General features: G+C 42.6%; 1 protein-coding gene and 1 long non-coding RNA gene across 10 annotated transcripts in view; both read right to left on the reverse strand.

Annotated features, from left to right (window-relative positions):
• Nucleotides 1–22,022, reverse strand: part of LOC110503298 (Yes1 associated transcriptional regulator) — a 69,039-nt gene that overhangs the window by 30,255 nt on the left and 16,762 nt on the right. For both annotated transcript variants that reach the window (XR_005039359.1, XM_036961713.1), the window contains exons 3-4: nt 16,767–16,885; nt 7,740–7,853 (exon numbers count right to left, since the gene is read on the reverse strand). Coding sequence is in view for 1 of the 2 variants with exons in the window: in XM_036961713.1 (XP_036817608.1) it covers nt 7,740–7,853; nt 16,767–16,885 (233 nt within the window). In the remaining variant the exon portion in view is untranslated. The remainder of the gene's footprint in view (nt 1–7,739; nt 7,854–16,766; nt 16,886–22,022) is intronic.
• On the reverse strand, nt 2,553–5,404 carry LOC118944063. 8 transcript variants are annotated; one of them, XR_005039364.1, is made up of 3 exons: nt 3,995–5,404; nt 3,357–3,816; nt 2,553–3,192 (listed from the first exon to the last, which is right to left on the reverse strand). It is a non-coding gene; the product is annotated as an uncharacterized LOC118944063 (long non-coding RNA). The 8 variants fall into 8 exon arrangements; XR_005039362.1 differs by having other exon boundaries at nt 2,553–3,251; XR_005039367.1 differs by having other exon boundaries at nt 2,554–3,311; nt 3,475–3,816.

Genomic DNA, 22,022 nt, shown 5'->3' on the forward strand with positions numbered 1-22,022 from the left:
GGTCACATCTAGGTATTGGATTAGTGTCTGGTCTGTCACATCTGGGTATTGGATTACTGTCTGGTCAGTCACATCTGGGTATTGGATTAGTGTCTGGTCGGTCACATCTAGGTATTGGATTAGTGTCTGGTCAGTCACATCTGGGTATTGGATTAGTGTCTGGTCAGTCACATCTGGGTATTGGATTACTGTCTGGTCAGTCACATCTGGGTATTGGATTAGTGTCTGGTCGGTCACATCTAGGTATTGGATTAGTGTCTGGTCGGTCACATCTGGGTATTGGATTAGTGTCTGGACAGTCACATCTAGGTATTGGATTAGTGTCTGGTCGGTCACATCTGGGTATTGGATTAGTGTCTGGTCTGTCACATCTGGGTATTGGATTAGTGTCTGGTCGGTCACATCTGGGTATTGGATTAGTGTCTGGACAGTCACATCTAGGTATTGGATTAGTGTCTGGTCGGTCACATCTGGGTATTGGATTAGTGTCTGGTCGGTCACATCTGGGTATTGGATTAGTGTCTGGTCAGTCACATCTGGGTATTGGATTAGTGTCTGGTCAGTCACATCTAGGTATTGGATTAGTGTCTGGTCGGTCACATCTGGGTATTGGATTAGTGTCTGGTCTGTGTTCATTCAGTATTGTTCTAATTGTCATTATTACAAATAAATACAAAACAATTGTCAGATTAATCTGTATCGGCTTTTTTTGGTCCTCTAATAATCGGTAAAGTTATCGGCGTTGAAAAATCATAATCGGTCCACCTCTAGTACATACACACCAGGTACATACACACCAGGTACATACACACCAGGTACATACACACCAGGTACATACACACCAGGTACATACACACCAGGTACATACACACCAGGTACATACACACCAGGTACATACACACCAGGTACATACACACCAGGTACATACACACCAGGTACATATACACCAGGTACATATACACCAGGTACATACACACCGGGTACATACACACCGGGTACATACACACCGGGTACATACACACCGGGTACATACACACCGGGTACATACACACCGGGTACATACACACCGGGTACATACACACCGGGTACATACACACCAGGTACATACACACCGGGTACATACACACCAGGTACATACACACCAGGTACATACACACCAGGTACATATACACCAGGTACATGTACACCAGGTACATATACACCAGGTACATATACACCAGGTACATACACACCGGGTACATATACACCAGGTACATATACACCAGGTACATACACACACACAGGTACATACACACCAGGTACATACACACACACAGGTACATATACACCAGGTACATATACACCAGGTACATATACACCAGGTACATATACACCAGGTACATATACACCGGGTACATATACACCGGGTACATACACACCGGGTACATACACACCAGGTACATACACACCGGGTACATACACACCGGGTACATACACACCAGGTACATACACACCGGGTACATACACACCGGGTACATACACACCGGGTACATACACACCGGGTACATACACACCAGGTACATACACACACACAGGTACATACACACCAGGTACATACACACCAGGTACATACACACCAGGTACATACACACCGGGTACATACACACCAGGTACATACACACCAGGTACATATACACCAGGTACATACACACACACAGGTACATACACACCAGGTACATACACACACACAGGTACCTTTCACCAGATCACCAGTCCAACGCCAGCCCACCAATGGCTACAGCAGCACTACTGACCTCTCACATGTACAGTCCAAAGGATTAGTTAACGGCTAACTCAGCTGTTGCTGAAACACTAAAATGGCTAACGGCTAGTCCTAACACCAAGACTTAGCCATGGTCCGAGTTCTGGACTATAGGGTTAGCTGTGTGTGTTGCCCAAACCACTCCGAACAGGATTAACTATATGGAATCCCTTGGAAATGACTTGAAAATGGGTCTCCTGTAAAACGTGTTGTTGTTATTGCTGCAACCTTTCTTCTCCCAGACTCTGTAAAGTCCTGTAGTAGCAGTGAACCCAGAGAAGAAGTTGAAATGTGATTAGAAAGATGGCATAGTCTGACTCGTCACTGGATATTGAATTAAAGTGAGTTTACTCATGAGTCCAGCATGAACTACGGGCTAACCTAAAAAACAACTAAACTCTATTACCAAGACAGTCGTGAAGAGGGCACAACAACGCATTTTCCCCCTCAGGAGAGGTTTTGGCATGGGACCCAGATCCTCAAAAAGTTCTACAGCTGCACCATCGAGAGCATCCTGCCCGGTTGCATCACCGCCTGGTATGGCAACTGCTCGGCCTCCGACCGTAAGGCACTTCAGAGGGTAGTGCGAACGGCCCAGTACATTACTGGGGCCAAGCTTCCTGCCATCCAGGACCTCTATACCAGGTGGTGTCAGAGGAAGGCCCCAGCCACCCCAGACCCCAGCCACCCCAGTCATAGACTGTTCTCTCTCCTCTACCGCACGGCAAGCAGTACCCTGAGCACCAAGTCTAGGACCAAAAGGCTCCTTGACAGCTTCTATCCCCCAGACATAAGACTCTCGAACAGCTAATCAAATGGCCACCAGACTATTTGCATTGACCCCCCCCCCCCCTCCTTAGTTTTTACACTGCTGTTACTAGCTGTTTATGATGTACTCATAGTTCCTTTACCCCAACCTACATGTACACTGCTGTTACTATCTGTTTATGATGTACTCATAGTCCCTTTACCCAACCTACATGTACACTGCTGTTACTATCTGTTTATGATGTACTCATAGTTCCTTTACCCAACCTACATGTACACTGCTGTTACTATCTGTTTATGATGTACTCATAGTCACTTTACCCAACCTACATGTACACTGCTGTTACTATCTGTTTATGATGTACTCATAGTCCCTTTACCCCAACCTACATGTACACTGCTGTTACTATCTGTTTATGATGTACTCATAGTTCCTTTACCCCAACCTACATGTACACTGCTGTTACTATCTGTTTATGATGTACTCATAGTCACTTTACCCAACCTACATGTACACTGCTGTTACTATCTGTTTATGATGTACTCATAGTCCCTTTACCCAACCTACATGTACACTGCTGTTACTATCTGTTTATGATGTACTCATAGTTCCTTTACCCAACCTACATGTACACTGCTGTTACTATCTGTTTATGATGTACTCATAGTCCCTTTACCCAACCTACATGTACACTGCTGTTACTATCTGTTTATGATGTACTCATAGTTCCTTTACCCCAACCTACATGTACACTGCTGTTACTATCTGTTTATGATGTACCCCAACCTACATGTACACTGCTGTTACTATCTGTTTATGATGTACTCATAGTTCCTTTACCCAACCTACATGTACACTGCTGTTACTATCTGTTTATGATGTACTCATAGTCCCTTTACCCAACCTACATGTACACTGCTGTTACTATCTGTTTATGATGTACTCATAGTCACTTTACCCCAACCTACATGTACACTGCTGTTACTATCTGTTTATGATGTACTCATAGTTCCTTTACCCCAACCTACATGTACACTGCTGTTACTATCTGTTTATGATGTACTCATAGTTCCTTTACCCAACCTACATGTACACTGCTGTTACTATCTGTTTATGATGTACTCATAGTTCCTTTACCCAACCTACATGTACACTGCTGTTACTATCTGTTTATGATGTACTCATAGTTCCTTTACCCAACCTACATGTACACTGCTGTTACTATCTGTTTATGATGTACCCCAACCTACATGTACACTGCTGTTACTATCTGTTTATGATGTACTCATAGTCCCTTTACCCAACCTACATGTACACTGCTGTTACTATCTGTTTAATATGTACTCACAGTTCCTTTACCCAACCTACATGTACACTGCTGTTACTATCTGTTTATGATGTACTCATAGTCACTTTACCCCAACCTACATGTACACTGCTGTTACTATCTGTTTATGATGTACTCATAGTTCCTTTACCCCAACCTACATGTACACTGCTGTTACTATCTGTTTATGATGTACTCATAGTTCCTTTACCCAACCTACATGTACACTGCTGTTACTATCTGTTTATGATGTACTCATAGTCCCTTTACCCAACCTACATGTACACTGCTGTTACTATCTGTTTATGATGTACTCATAGTCCCTTTACCCAACCTACATGTACACTGCTGTTACTATCTGTTTATGATGTACTCATAGTTCCTTTACCCCAACCTACATGTACACTGCTGTTACTATCTGTTTATGATGTACTCATAGTCACTTTACCCCAACCTACATGTACACTGCTGTTACTATCTGTTTATGATGTACTCATAGTTCCTTTACCCCAACCTACATGTACACTGCTGTTACTATCTGTTTATGATGTACTCATAGTTCCTTTACCCCAACCTACATGTACACTGCTGTTACTATCTGTTTATGATGTACTCATAGTTCCTTTACCCAACCTACATGTACACTGCTGTTACTATCTGTTTATGATGTACCCCAACCTACATGTACACTGCTGTTACTATCTGTTTATGATGTACTCATAGTCCCTTTACCCCAACCTACATGTACACTGCTGTTACTATCTGTTTATGATGTACTCATAGTCCCTTTACCCCAACCTACATGTACACTGCTGTTACTATCTGTTTATGATGTACTCATAGTCCCTTTACCCAACCTACATGTACACTGCTGTTACTATCTGTTTATGATGTACTCATAGTCCCTTTACCCAACCTACATGTACACTGCTGTTACTATCTGTTTATGATGTACTCATAGTTCCTTTACCCCAACCTACATGTACACTGCTGTTACTATCTGTTTATGATGTACTCATAGTTCCTTTACCCCAACCTACATGTACACTGCTGTTACTATCTGTTTATGATGTACTCATAGTCACTTTACCCCAACCTACATGTACACTGCTGTTACTATCTGTTTATGATGTACTCATAGTTCCTTTACCCCAACCTACATGTACACTGCTGTTACTATCTGTTTATGATGTACTCATAGTTCCTTTACCCCAACCTACATGTACACTGCTGTTACTATCTGTTTATGATGTACTCATAGTCCCTTTACCCCAACCTACATGTACACTGCTGTTACTATCTGTTTATGATGTACTCATAGTTCCTTTACCCAACCTACATGTACACTGCTGTTACTATCTGTTTATGATGTACTCATAGTTCCTTTACCCCAACCTACATGTACACTGCTGTTACTATCTGTTTATGATGTACTCATAGTTCCTTTACCCAACCTACATGTACACTGCTGTTACTATCTGTTTATGATGTACCCCAACCTACATGTACACTGACTCAGTACCCCCTGAATAAAGCCTCATTATTGTTATTTTATTGTGAAACTTTTTATTATTGTGTAACTTTATTTACTTAAGTTTATTTAGTAAATATTTTCTTAACTGCATTGTTGGTTAAGGTCTTGTAAGTAAGCATTTCACTGTGAGGTCTACTACACCTGTTGTATTCAGCATTTTACTGTAAGGTCTACTACACCTGTTGTATTCAGCATTTCACTGTGAGGTCTACTACACCTGTTGTATTCAGCATTTTACTGTAAGGTCTACTACACCTGTTGTATTCAGCATTTCACTGTGAGGTCTACTACACCTGTTGTATTCAGCATTTCACTGTGAGGTCTACCTACACCTGTTGTATTCAGCATTTCACTGTGAGGTCTACTACACCTGTTGTATTCAGCATTTCACTGTAAAGTCTACTACACCTGTTGTATTCAGCATTTCACTGTGAGGTCTACCTACACCTGTTGTATTCATCATTTCACTGTAAGATCTACTACACCTGTTGTATTCAGCATTTCACTGTAAGGTCTACTACACCTGTTGTATTCAGCATTTCACTGTAAGGTCTACTACACCTGTTGTATTCAGCATTTCACTGTAAGGTCTACTACACCTGTTGTATTCAGCATTTCACTGTAAGGTCTACTACACCTGTTGTATTCAGCATTTCACTGTAAGGTCTACTACACCTGTTGTATTCAGCATTTCACTGTGAGGTCTACTACACCTGTTGTATTCAGCATTTCACTGTGAGGTCTACTACACCTGTTGTATTCAGCATTTCACTGTAAAGTCTACTACACCTGTTGTATTCAGCATTTCACTGTGAGGTCTACTACACCTGTTGTATTCAGCATTTTACTGTAAGGTCTACTACACCTGTTGTATTCAGCATTTCACTGTGAGGTCTACTACACCTGTTGTATTCAGCATTTTACTGTAAGGTCTACTACACCTGTTGTATTCAGCATTTCACTGTGAGGTCTACTACACCTGTTGTATTCAGCATTTCACTGTGAGGTCTACCTGAGAGGTGAATATGACAGAAGTGAGAGGTGAACATGACAGAAGTGAGAGGTGAACATGACAGAACTGAGAGGTGAACATGACAGGCTGAGAGGTGAATATGACAGGCTGAGAGGTGAATATGACAGGCTGAGAGGTGAATATGACAGGCTGAGAGGTGGACATGACAGACTGAGAGGTGAATATGACAGAACTGAGAGATGAACATGACAGAACTGAGAGGTGAACATGACAGGCTGAGAGGTGAATATGACAGGCTGAGAGGTGAATATGACAGGCTGAGAGGTGAATATGACAGGCTGAGAGGTGAATATGACAGGCTGAGAGGTGAATATGACAGGCTGAGAGGTGGACATGACAGACTGAGAGGTGAATATGACAGAACTGAGAGGTGAATATGACAGGCTGAGAGGTGAATATGACAGGCTGAGAGGTGGACATGACAGGCTGAGAGGTGAACATGACAGGCTGAGAGGTGAACATGACAGGCTGAGAGGTGAACATGACAGGCTGAGAGGTGAATATGACAGGGTGAGAGGTGAATATGACAGGCTGAGAGGTGAATATGACAGGCTGAGAGGTGAATATGACAGGCTGAGAGGTGAATATGACAGGCTGAGAGGTGAATATGACAGAACTGAGAGGTGAATATGACAGGCTGAGAGGTGAATATGACAGGCTGAGAGGTGGACATGACAGGCTGAGAGGTGAACATGACAGGCTGAGAGGTGAACATGACAGGCTGAGAGGTGAACATGACAGGCTGAGAGGTGAATATGACAGGGTGAGAGGTGAATATGACAGGCTGAGAGGTGAATATGACAGGCTGAGAGGTGAATATGACAGGCTGAGAGGTGAATATGACAGGCTGAGAGGTGAATATGACAGGCTGAGAGGTGGACATGACAGACTGAGAGGTGAATATGACAGAAGTGAGAGGTGAATATGAGAGGCTGAGAGGTGAATATGACAGGCTGAGAGGTGAACATGACAGGCTGAGAGGTGAATATGACAGGCTGAGAGGTGAACATGACAGGCTGAGAGGTGAACATGACAGAACTGAGAGGTGAACATGACAGAACTGAGAAGTGAATATGACAGAACTGAGAGGTGAACATGACAGACTGAGAGGTGAATATGACAGACTGAGAGGTGAATATGACAGAAGTGAGAGGTGAATATGACAGGCTGAGAAGTGAATATGACAGACTGAGAGGTGAACATGACAGACTGAGAGGTGAATATGACAGACTGAGAGGTGAACATGACAGAACTGAGTGGTGTGTGTTATCTCACTGTAGCACGGCTCCAGGCGTGGGTCGAGCCAGGAGGTGGTTTTGTTCTTGTGGTTGATGTAGTAGATCTCTCCCTCAGAGGTGCCGGCCTGTTCCCAGCCGTCAGGGAGAGGACCTGAGAGAGACAGGCACATACACAGGGAGATTAGGCTGCGGCTGGGCAGGCAGGGTGTGTGTGGTGATTCTGCTAAGGCATACTGTCTGTGCAGCGTGTGGAAACAGAAGGAGGGATGTAGAGTGATACTGAATAGATCCGCAACAGCTAGTTCCAGGAAACCCACCAATAAAGACAGAAAGTCATCTGGATGGGTGTGTTCAACTATGAGCAGCCAATAAGGGGTCCAAACAATATGTCACCATCAGACCAAATAGAGATGATTAGAAGCTCAAATAACAACCGTTATTGAATGAATAAAGTCACAGATTTTAAATTAATATACAGATTATTCGATTTGAGCCGTCTCAGTTGATTCACTAACATGACTCTAGTCAGTGAGCTGTCTCAGTTGATTCACTAACATGACTCTAGTCAGTGAGCCGTCTCAGTTGGGTCACTAACATGACTCTAGTCAGTGAGCCGTCTCAGTTAATTCACTAACATGACTCTAGTCAGAGAGCTGTCTCAGTTGGGTCACTAACATGACTCTAGTCAGTGAGCCGTCTCAGTTGGTTCACTAACATGACTCTAGTCAGTGAGCCGTCTCAGTTGGGTCACTAACATGACTCTAGTCAGTGAGCTGTCTCAGTTGGTTCACTAACATGACTCTAGTCAGTGAGCCGTCTCAGTTAATTCACTAACATGACTCTAGTCAGTGGGCTGTCTCAGTTGGGTCACTAACATGACTCTAGTCAGTGGGCTGTCTCAGTTGGGTCACTAACATGACTCTAGTCAGTGGGCTGTCTCAGTTGGGTCACTAACATGACTCTAGTCAGTGAACTGTCTCAGTTGATCCTCAACACTGGGGCCCCACAAGGGTGCCCTCTCCTGTACTCCCTGTTCACCCACGACTGCGTGGCCATGCACGCCTCCAACTCAATCATCAAGTTTGCAGACGACACTACAGTGGTAGGCTTGATTACCAACAACGACGAGACGGCCTACGGGGAGGAGGTGAGGGCACTCGGAGTGTGGTGTCAGGAAAATAACCTCACACTCAACGTCAACAAAACAAAGGAGATGATAGTGGACTTCAGGAAACAGCAGAGGGAGCACCCCCCTATCCACATCAATGGGACAGTAGTGGAGAGGGTGGAGAGTTTTAAGTTCCTTGGCGTACACATCATGGACAAACAAATGGTCCTCCCACACAGACAGCGTAGTGAAGAAGGCACAACAGCACCTCTTCAACCTCAGGAGGCTGAAGAAATTTGGCTTGTCTCACACACTTTTACAGATGCACAATCGACAGCATCCTGTCGGACTGTATCACCGCCTGGTACGGCAACTGCTCCGCCCACAACCGTACGTCTCTCCAGAGTGTATTGACGTCTGCACAACGCATCACCGGGGGCAAACTACCTGCCCTCCAGGACACCTACACCACCCGATGTCATAGGAAGGCCAAAAAGATCATTAAGGACAACAACCACCCGAGCCACTGACTGTTCACCCCGCTATCATCCAGAAGGCGAGGTCAGTACAGGTGCATCAAAGCTGGGACCGAGAGACTGAAAAACAGCTTCTATCTCAAGGCCATCAGACTGTTAAACAGCCACCACTAACATTGAGTGGCTGCTGCCAACACACTGACTCAACTCCAGCCACTTTAATAATGGAAAAATGTATGTAATAAATGTATCACTAGTCACTTTAAACAATGCCACTTTATATAATGTTTACATGCCCTACATTACCCATCTCATGTGTATATACTGTACTCTACACCATCTATTGCATCTTGCCAATGCCGTTCGGCCATAGCTCATGCATATATTTTTATGTACATTTTCTTATTCATTCCTTTACACTTGTGTGTATAAGGTAATTGTTGTGAAATTGTTAGGTTAGATTACTCGTTGGTTATTACTGCATTGTCGTAACTAGAAGCACAAGCATTTCGCTACACTTGCATTAACATCTGCTAACCATGTGTATGTGAGAAATAAAATTTGATTTGAGTTGAGATGGTTCACTAACATGACTCTAGTCAGTGAGCCGTCTCAGTTGGGTCACTAACATGACTCTAGTCAGTGAGCCGTCTCAGTTGGTTCACTAACATGACTCTAGTCAGTGAGCCGTCTCAGTTGGTTCACTAACATGACTCTAGTCAGAGAGCTGTCTCAGTTGGGTCACTAACATGACTCTAGTCAGAGAGCTGTCTCAGTTGATTCACTAACATGACTCTAGTCAGAGAGCTGTCTCAGTTGGGTCACTAACATGACTTCTGTCTCTGTCGTCACTGGCAACCAGTTAAACCAGTTAGTTTAATCATAGCACTTGATGGTTTTTGCGACTGCACTTGAAAAAACGTTCTTGAAATTGTCCTGATTGAGTGACCTTCATGTCTTAAAGTAATGATGGACTGTCGTTTCTCTTTGCTTATTTGAGCTGTTCTTGCCATAATATGGACTTGGTCTTTTACCAAATAGGGCTATCTTCTGTATACCACCCCTACCTTGTTACAACACAACTGATTGGCTCAAACACATTAAGAAGGAAAGATATTCAGCAAATTAACTTTTGAGAAGGCACACCTATTAATTGAAATGCATTCCAGGTGACTACCTCATGAAGCTGGTTGAGAGAATGCCAAGAGTGGTGCAAACCTGTCATCAAGGCAAAGGCCAGCTACTTTTAAGAATGTAAAATCTAAAATATATTTGTTTAACACTTTCTTGGTCACTACATGATTCCATGTGTGTTATTTCATAGTCCTGATGTCTTCACTATTATTCTACAATGTAGAAAATAGTAAAAATAATGAAAAAGCCTTGAATGAGTAAGTAAGTGTGTCCAAACTTTTGACTGGTACTGTATATTAAATGAACAAAGAAACCACTGTTGAAACGTTAAAGCTCTGAAAGTGCTTATCATATTGATTTACTAGATACATTTACTTTAATAAACAGTCAAGAAATGTGTCTACAAACAAAACAAGCAGCATAACCTGTTCAGTAGTATAGACAATAGGTCTGGTTGGTAGACAGAACTGCCAATCAATGGACTCCCATCAAACATGTTGGAGAGGGTTAGTCGTGTTCTACCTCTTTCTAACCCCAACTAAGAATAGTCTAGTTCTACCTCTCTCTAACCCCACCTATGAATAGTCTAGTTCTACCTCTCTCTAACCCCACCTATGAATAGTCTAGTTCTACCTCTCTCTAACCCCACTTATGAATAGTCTAGTTCTACCTCTCTCTAACCCCACCTATGAATAGTCTAGTTCTACCTCTCTCTAACCCCACCTATGAATAGTCTAGTTCTACCTCTCTCTAACCCCACCTATGAATAGTCTAGTTCTACCTCTCTCTAACCCCACCTAGGAATAGTCTAGTTCTACCTCTCTCTAACCCCACCTATGAATAGTCTAGTTCTACTTCTCTCTAACCCCACCTATGAATAGTCTAGTTCTACCTCTCTCTAACCCCACCTATGAATAGTCTAGTTCTACCTCTCTCTAACCCCACCTAGGAATAGTCTAGTTCTACCTCTCTCTAACCCCACCTATGAATAGTCTAGTTCTACCTCTCTCTAACCCCACCTATGAATAGTCTAGTTCTACCTCTCTCTAACCCCACCTAGGAATAGTCTAGTTCTACCTCTCTCTAACCCCACCTATGAATAGTCTAGTTCTACCTCTCTCTAACCCCAAATAGGAATAGTCTAGTTCTACCTCTCTCTAACCCCAAATAGGAATAGTCTAGTTCTACCTCTGTCTAACCCCAAATAGGAATAGTCTATTTCTACCTCTCTCTAACCCCACCTAGGAATAGTCTAGTTCTATCTCTCTCTAACCCCAAATAGGAATAGTCTTGTTCTACCTCTCTCTAATCCCACCTAGGAATAGTCTAGTTCTACCTCTCTCTAACCCCACCTATGAATAGTCTAGTTCTACCTCTCTCTAACCCCACCTAGGAATAGTCTAGTTCTACATCTCTCTAACCCCACCTAGGAATAGTCTAGTTCTACCTCTCTCTAACCCCAAATAGGAATAGTCTAGTTCTACCTCTCTCTAACCCCAAATAGGAATAGTCTAGTTCTACCTCTCTCTAACCCCACCCAGGAATAGTCTATTTCTACCTCTCTCTAACCCCAAATAGGAATAGTCTAGTTCTACCTCTCTCTAACCCCACCTATGAATAGTCTAGTTCTACCTCTCTCTAACCCCACCTAGGAAGTCTAGTTATACCTCTTTCTAACCCCACCTAGGAATAGTCTCATTCTACCTCTCTCTTAACCCACCTAGAAATAGTCTCATTCTACCTCTCTCAACCCACCTATGAATAGTCTAGTTCTACCTCTCTCTAACCCCACCTATGAATAGTCGAGTTCCACCTCTCTCTAACCCCACCTAGGAATAGTCTAGTTCTACCTCTCTCTAACTCCACCTATGAATAGTCTAGTTCTACCTCTCTCTAACCCCAAATAGGAATAGTCTAGTTCTACCTCTCTCTAACCCCAAATAGGAATAGTCTAGTTCTACCTCTCTCTAACCCCACCTAGAAATAGTCTCATTCTACCTCTCTCAACCCACCTAGCGCAAATTCCACTAGGACACCAACTGAGACAGCTCACTGACTAGAGTCATGTTAAGATGAAACAGTCAGAGGTCACCAAGTGCAACATAGCTTCAGCGTGTAAATCAGCTAGAAAGATGTGTTGGCATCGAGTAATTGTCTCTGGCCCCCTCTCAGTTAGGGGGAGTGAGGAGCTCTACAGCAGTCTCACAACTCAATCGCTGGTTGAAAACTGTTTTCTGCCCCTCCCAAAAGATAGAATTTGTAGATAATTGGCCCTATTTCTGGGACTCACCCACAAACAGGACCAAGCCTGGCCTGTTGAGGAGTGACGGACTCCATCCTAGCTGGAGGGGTGCTCTCATCTTATCTACCAACATAGACAGGGCTCTAACTCCTCTGGCTCCAAAATGAGATACGGTGCAGGCCAGGCAGCAGGCTGTTAGCCATCCTGCCAGCTTAGTGGTGTCTGCCACTAGCACAGTCAGTGTAGTCAGCTCAGCTATCCCCATTGAGACTGTGTCTGTGCCTCAACCTAGGTTGGGCAAAACTAAACATGGCGGTGTTCGCCTTAGCAATCTCACTAGAATAAAGACCTCCTCCATTCCTGTCATTATTGAAAGAGATCATGATACCTCACATCTCAAAATAGGGCTACTTAATGTTAGATCCCTCACTTCCAAGGCAGTTATAGTCAATGAACTAATCACTGATCATAATCTTGATGTTATTGGCCTGACTGAAACATGGCTTAAGGCTGATGAATTTACTGTGTTAAATGAGGCCTCACCTCCTGGCTACACTAGTGACCATATCCCCCGCGCATCCCGCAAAGGCGGAGGTGCTGCTAACATTTATGATAGCAAATTTCAATTTACAAAAAAGAAAACAAAATGTTTGTCTTTTGATAGCTACTGTTTACAGGCCTCCTGGGCCATATACAGCGTTCCTCATTGAGTTCCCTGAATTCCTATCGGACCTTGTAGTCATAGCGGATCATATTCTAAGTTTTGGTGACTTTAATATTCACATGGAAAAGTCCACAGACCCACTCCAAAAGGCTTTCGGAGCCATCATCGACTCAGTGGGTTTTGTCCAACATTTCTCTGGACCTACTCACTGTCACAGTCATACTCTGGACCTAGTTTTGTCCCATGGAATAAATGTTGTGAATCTTGTGAATGTTTTTCCTCATAATCCTGGACTATCGGACCACCATTTTATTACGTTCGCAATCGCAACAAATAATCTGCTCAGAACCCAACCAAGGAGCATCAAAAGTTGTGCTATAAATTCACAGACAACACAAAGATTCCTTGATGTCCTTCCAGACTCCCTCTGCCTACCCAAGGACGTCAGAGGACAAAAATAAGTTAACCACCTAACTGAGGAACTCAATTAAACCTTGTGCAATACCCTAGATGCAGTTGCACCCCTAAAACCATTTCTCATAAGAAACTAGCTCCCTGGTATACAGAAAATACCCGAGCTCTGAAGCAAGCTTCCAGAAAATTGGAACGGAAATGGCGCCACACCAAACTGGAAGTCTTCCGACTAGCTTGGAAAGACAGTACCGTGCAGTTTCAAAGAGCCCTCACTGCTGCTCGATCATCCTATTTTTACAACTTAATTGAGGATAATAAGAACAATCCGAAATTTATTTTTGATACTTTCGCTAAGCTAACTAAAAAGCAGCATTCTCCAAGAGAGGATGGCTTTCACTTCAGCAGTAATAAATTCATGAACTTCTTTGAGGAAAGATAATGATCATTAGAAAGCAAATTACGGACTCCTCTTTAAATCTGAGTATTCCTCCAAAGCTCAGTTGTCCTGAGTCTGCACAACTCTGCCAGGACCTAGGGAGACACTCAAGTGACTTAGTACTATATCATTTGACACATTGATGAAAATAATCATGGCCTCTAAACCTTCAAGCTGCATACAGGAACCTATTCCAACTAAATTACTGAAAGAGCTGCTTCCTGTGCTTGGCCCTCCTATGTTGAACAAAATAAACGGCTCTCTATCCACCGGATGTGTACCAAACTCACTAAAAGTGGCAGTAATAAAGCCTCTCTTGAAAAAGCCAAACCTTGACCCAGAAAATATAAAAAACTATCAGCCTTTATCGAATCTTCCATTCCTCTCAACATTTTTAGAAAAAGCTGTTGCGCAGCAATTCACTGCCTTTCTGAAGACAAACAATGTATACGAAATGCTTCAGTCTGGTTTTAGACCCCATCATAGCACTGAGACTGCACTTGTGAAGGTGGTAAATGGCCTTTTAATGGCGTCAGACCGAGGCTCTGCATCTGTCCTCGTGTTCCAAGACCTTAGTGCTGCTTTTGATACCACTGATCAACACATTCTTCTGGAGAGATTGGAAACCCAAATTGGTCTACACGGACAAGTTCTGGCCTGGTTTAGATCTTATCTGTCGGAAAGATATCAATTTGTCTCTGTGAATGGTTTGTCCTCTGACAAATCAACTGTAAATTCCAGTGTTCCTCAAAGTTCTGTTTTAGGACCACTATTGTTTTCACTATATATTTTACCTCTTGGGGATGTCATTCGAAAACATAATGTTAACTTTCACTGCTATGCGGATGACACACATCTGTACATTTCAATGAAACATGGTGAAGCCCCAAACATTGCAAAAATCAGAAACTTTCTGTCCAAAAGTTACGCAGAAAAATGAATCCATGCTTTTGTTACTTCTAGGTTAGACTACTGCAATGCTCTACTTTCCGGCTACCCGGATAAAGCACTAAATAAACTTCAGTTAGTGCTAAATACGGCTGCTAGAATCCTGACTAGAACCAAATAAATTGATCATATTACTCCAGTGCTAGCCTCCCTACACTGGCTTCCTGTTAAGGAAAGGGCTGATTTCAAGGTTTTACTGCTAACATACAAAGCATTACATGGGCTTTCTTCTACCTCTCTTTCCGATTTGGTCCTGCCGTACATACCTACATGTTCGCTACGGTCACAAGACGCAGGCCTCCTTACTGTCCCTAGAATTTCTAAGCAAACAGCTGGAGGCAAGGCTTTCTCCTCTAGAGCTCAATTTTTATGGAATGGTCTGCCTACCCTTGTGAGAGACACATACTCGGTCTCAACCTTTAAGTCTTTACTGAAGACTCATCTCTTCAGTGGGTCATATGATTAAGTATAGTCTGGCCCAGGAGTGTGAAGGTGAACGGAAAGGCTCTGGAGCAACGAACCGCCCTTGCTGTCTCTGCCTGGCCGGTTCCCCTCTTTCCACTGGGATTCTCTGCCTCTAACCCTATTACAGGGGCTGAGTCACTGGCTTACTAGGGCTCTTTCATACCGTCCCTAGGAGGGGTGCGTCACTTGAGTGGGTTGAGTCACTGATGTGATCTTCCTGTCTGGGTTGGCGCCCCCCCTTGGGTTGTGCCGTGGCGGAGATCTTTGTGGGCTATACTCGGCCTTGTCTCAGGATGGTAAGTTGGTGGTTGAAGATATCCCTCTAGTGGTGTGGGGGCTGTGGTTTGGCAAAGTGGGTGGGGTTATATCCTTCCTGTTTGGCCCTGTCCGGGGGTGTCATCGGATGGGGCCACAGTGTCTCCTGACCCCTCCTGTCTCAGCCTCCAGTATTTATGCTGCAGTAGTTAATGTGTCGGGGGGCTAGGGTCAGTTTGTTATATCTGGAGTACTTCTCCTGTCCTATCCGGTGTCCTGTGTGAATTTAAGTATGCTCTCTCTAATTGTCTCTTTCTCGCTCTCTCGGAGGACCTGAGCCCTAGGACCATGCCTCAGGACTACCTGGCATGATGACTCCTTGCTGTCCACCTTGCCGTGCTGCTGCTCCAGTTTCAACTGTTCTGCCTGTGATTATTATTATTTGACCATGCTGGTCATTTATGAACATTTGAACATCTTGGCCATGTTCTGTTATAATCTCCACCCGGCACAGCCAGTAGAGGACTGGCCACCCCACATAGCCTGGTTCCTCTCTAGGTTTCTTCCTAGGTTTTGGCCTTTCTAGGGAGTTTTTCCTAGCCACCGTGCTTCTACACCTGCATTGCTTGCTGTTTGGGGTTTTAGGCTAGGTTTCTGAACAGCACTTTGAGATATCAGCTGATGTACGAAGGGCTATATAAAATAAATTTGATTTGATTTGATTTGATTTAAGCCATTGAATGCTCCAAAAGAACCCCCTATGTTGTCAGTGCAACATACACAACTGTGTGCGTGTGTGTGTGTGTATGTATGTGTGTGTGTATGTGTGTGTGTATGTATGTATGTGTGTGTGTATGTGTGTATGTGTGTGTGTGTGTGTGTGTGTGTGTATGTGTGTGTATGTGTGTGTATGTGTCCTGACCACTAGCTGGGCTCATGATGTTCTGCTGCTGGACTGGTACAGGGCTGGTGGGAGGGGCCTGGTTCATCTGTAGGAGGGCCTTACGAGGGTCCAGCCAGGTGGTCGACTGGTCCAGGTGGCTGCACAGAGAGAAGAGAAGAGTCCATCACTGAACGAAATGAACAACTGTCATGAAACTTTTTAAAAACGTTCATGGAAAATGGAATCAAAAACTGCAAGAAGAGTAGAGTTATTAAGAGCATAAAATATGTGCTGATTCTTCTACAGGGCCCACAAATTATTTTAGGAGAAAGAGAAAACTGGGAAGCTGATTTGAAGCTGAAAAGTATATTGTCCAGACGCCATCTCTGTAAATGACGGTCCATATCACTGGACGACACATTATACTGTATAGAGCTTCCCTTTAGGGAGGGAACCCCACAAACTGAACTGAACCAAGGCCTGAAAACTATCCCCCAAAAAAACAATCTCGGCGAGAGGAGTTGACACATTTATCCAAGAGAGGAGTTGACACATTTATCCAAGAGAGGAGTTGACACATTTATCCAAGAGAGGAGTTGACACATTTATCCAAGAGAGGAGTTGACACATTTATCCAAGAGGCACTTTTTCCATAACTTTATCGAGCGAATTAAGAAGGAATATCGACGTCATTTTTAACGACGTAGGCTAAGAAGCTAAATATGGTTTTCCTTCCAAATAATAATTATTGTATGTTTAAGAATATGTCACAAGATAAAAGATAAATGGCCCTTATTAAACTCTCCAGATCAATGGATTTAACTTGTTTTGACTTCTATGACTAAACAATAAGTCCAGAGGAGGTGTGGTATATATCAAAATACCACGGCTAAGGGCTGCTCTTTAAACACAGCCCTTAGCCGTGGTATATTGGCCATATACCACAAACCCCTGAGGTGCCTTATTGCTATTATAAACTGGCTAGCAATGTAATTACAATAGTAAAAAGTCATGTTTTTGTCATTCCCATGGTACACAGTCTGATATACCATGACGTTCTACCAATCAGCATTCAGGGCTCAAACCACACAGTTTAGAATTGTAAATACATTTTGTATGTGCTATAGATACATTTGACAGGAGAGTTTGAGTGATGAAAATTGGACAGAGAATCTCAACCTGTCGTTTGCCTGCCCCCTGCTTCTGTAATACAGTCTGCATCTGGGTCTTATCCTGAGCCTTGACATGAACTAAACATGGCCATTAACAAGGGCATAGTAACATGAGGCCACAACTAAAAACGCAGTCAAATGCTATGTATTAAATCTGTTTGCCAGCTATATCGTCATTTCAACATATTTATTGTACTGTATAAAATGTTACGCTGCTGTAGCCTAGAATGGTATATAAATTAATAGCCTGTGATAGGCTACATTAGCATCTGTTGGCTATGATTCTCCACATTTAATGTCCTTTTAATTGTGGACATTTTCCCATAACAGAAGCACGCGAGGGAGTTCTGTAACTTCCATTTCAAATTTCTACTCTCGCAGGGCTCCAACTGAGTAAAAAACACTTGATGCGGTTATCCATAAGAAAAGTCGACATTTGAATGTAGTTGACTTTAAACCACCTCTGAGATAATTTATCTAAAGAGCTCTAGTGCGCCTAAAGTCATTTTCCAATGCTTTGTAGCCGTTATATCAGTTAATATGTTTTATGGTAAACAGGAGTCTCCCGTAAAGACCAATCCAAATAGTCTACTGTAACGGCTGTCTTCCTCTGACGAGGAAAAGTGGTAAGGATCGGAGGACGAATGTGCAGCGTGGTACGTGTTCATGCTCTTTATTAAAACAACACTGAAACAAAACAATAAAGGACACGTGAAATAACCAAACGAAACAGTTCCATGTGGAACACACAGACACAGCAAATAACCAACCACCAAACAGTTCCATGTGGAACACACAGACACAGAAAATAACCAAACGAAACAGTTCCATGTGGAACACAGACACAGAAAATAACCCACCAAACAGTTCCATGTGGAACACACAGACACAGAAAATAACCAAACGAAACAGTTCCATGTGGAACACAGACACAGAAAATAACCACCCACCAAACAGTTCAATGTGGAACACACAGACACAGAAAATAACCAACCACCAAACAGTTCAATGTGGAACACAGACACAGAAAATAACCAAACGAAACAGTTCCATGTGGAACACAGACACAGAAAATAACCCACCAAACAGTTCCATGTGGAACACACAGACACAGAAAATAACCAAACGAAACAGTTCCATGTGGAACACAGACACAGAAAATAACCACCCACCAAACAGTTCAATGTGGAACACAGACACAGAAAATAACCAACCACCAAACAGTTCCATGTGGAACACAGACACAGAAAATAACCACCCACCAAACAGTTCAATGTGGAACACAGACACAGAAAATAACCAACCACCAAACAGTTCCATGTGGAACACAGACACAGAAAATAACCACCCACCAAACAGTTCCATGTGGAACACAGACACAGAAAATAACCAACCACCAAACAGTTCCATGTGGAACACAGACACAGAAAATAACCAAACGAAACAGTTCCATGTGGAACACAGACACAGAAAATAACCACCCACCAAACAGTTCCATGTGGAACACACAGACACAGAAAATAACCAACCACCAAACAGTTCCATGTGGAACACAGACACAGAAAATAACCAAACGAAACAGTTCCATGTGGAACACAGACACAGAAAATAACCACCCACCAAACAGTTCCATGTGGAACACAGACACAGAAAATAACCACCCACCAAACAGTTCCATGTGGAACACAGACACAGAAAATAACCAACCACCAAACAGTTCCATGTGGAACACAGACACAGAAAATAACCACCCACCAAACAGTTCCATGTGGAACAAACAGACACAGAAAATAACCACCCACCAAACAGTTCCATGTGGAACACAGACACAGAAAATAACCACCCACCAAACAGTTCCATGTGGAACACAGACACAGAAAATAACCACCCACCAAACAGTTCCATGTGGAACAAACAGACACAGAAAATAAACACCCACGAAACACAAGTGGGAAAAGGCTACCTAAGTATGATTCTCAATCAGAGACAACTAACGACACCTGCCTCTGATTGAGAACCATACCAGGCCAAACGCAAAACACAACATAGAAAAGGGAACATAGACAACCCACCCAAATCACGTCCTGACCATACTAAAACAAAGATAAATCCAAGGAACTAAGGTCAGAACGTGACATCTACCTACAACTGGTAAACAATCTAAATAGTCTACTGGTAAACATGTGTCTCCATAGTGACCAATCTAAATAGTCTACTGGTAAACAGTAGTCTCCATAGTGACCAATCTAAATAGTCTACTGGTAAACAGGAGTCTCCATAGTGACCAATCTAAATAGTCTACTGGTAAACAGGAGTCTCCATAGTGACCAATCTAAATAGTCTACTGGTAAACAGCAGTCTCCATAATAACCAATCTATATAGTATACTGGTAAACAGGAGTCTCCATAATAACCAATCTAAATAGTCTACTGGTAAACAGGAGTCTCCATAATAACCAATCTAAATAGTCTACTGGTAAACAGGAGTCTCCACAATAACCAATCTAAATAGTCTACTGGTAAACAGGGGTCTCCATAGTGACCAATCTAAATAGTCTACTGGTAAACAGCAGTCTCCATAGTGACCAATCTAAATAGTCTACTGGTAATCAGCAGTCTCCATAGTGACCAATCTAAATAGTCTACTGGTAAACAGCAGTCTCCATAATAACCAATCTAAATAGTCTACTGGTAAACATGTGTCTCCATAGTGACCAATCTAAATAGTCTACTGGTAAACATGTGTCTCCATAGTGACCAATCTAAATAGTCTACTGGTAAACAGGAGTCTCCATAGTGACCAATCTAAATAGTCTACTGGTAAACAGTTGTCTCCATAGTGACCAATCTAAATAGTCTACTGGTAAACAGTTGTCTCCATAGTGACCAATCTAAATAGTATACTGGTAAACAGGAGTCTCCATGATGACCAATCTAAATAGTCTACTGGTAAACAGGAGTCTCCATAGTGACCAATCTAAATAGTCTACTGGTAAACAGCAGTCTCCATAATAACCAATCTATATAGTATACTGGTAAACAGGAGTCTCCATAGTGACCAATCTAAATAGTCTACTGGTAAACAGGAGTCTCCATAATAACCAATCTAAATAGTCTACTGGTAAACAGGAGTCTCCATAGTGACCAATCTAAATAGTCTACTGGTAAACAGTAGTCTCCATAGTGACTAACCTAAATAGTCTACTGGTAAACAGGAGTCTCCATAGTGACCAATCTAAATAGTCTACTGGTAAACAGGAGTCTCCATAATAACCAATCTAAATAGTCTACTGGTAAACAGGTGTCTCCATAGTGACCAATCTAAATAGTCTACTGGTAAACAGCAGTCTCCATAATAACCAATCTAAATAGTCTACTGGTAAACAGGAGTCTCCATGATGACCAATCTAAATAGTCTACTGGTAAACAGCAGTCTCCATGATGACCAATCTAAATAGTCTACTGGTAAACAGCAGTCTCCATGATGACCAATCTAAATAGTCTACTGGTAAACAGCAGTCTCCATGATGACCAATCTAAATAGTCTACTGGTAAACAGGAGTCTCCATAATAACCAATCTAAATAGTCTACTGGTAAACAGGAGTCTCCATGATGACCAATCTAAATAGTCTACTGGTAAACAGGAGTCTCCATAGTGACCAATCTAAATAGTCTACTGGTAAACAGGTGTCTCCATAATAACCAATCTAAATAGTCTACTGGTAAACAGCAGTCTCCATGATGACCAATCTAAATAGTATACTGGTAAACAGGAGTCTCCATAGTGACCAATCTAAATAGTCTACTGGTAAACAGGAGTCTCCATAGTGACCAATCTAAATAGTATACTGGTAAACAGGAGTCTCCATGATGACCAATCTAAATAGTCTACTGGTAAACAGGAGTCTCCATAGTGACCAATCTAAATAGTCTACTGGTAAACAGCAGTCTCCATAATAACCAATCTATATAGTATACTGGTAAACAGGAGTCTCCATAGTGACCAATCTAAATAGTCTACTGGTAAACAGGAGTCTCCATAGTGACCAATCTAAATAGTCTACTGGTAAACAGTAGTCTCCATACTGACGAATCTAAATAGTCTACTGGTAAACAGGAGTC

This window comes from Oncorhynchus mykiss, chromosome 24 (genome assembly GCF_013265735.2).
Source record: "Oncorhynchus mykiss isolate Arlee chromosome 24, USDA_OmykA_1.1, whole genome shotgun sequence".
NCBI lineage: Eukaryota > Metazoa > Chordata > Actinopteri > Salmoniformes > Salmonidae > Oncorhynchus > Oncorhynchus mykiss.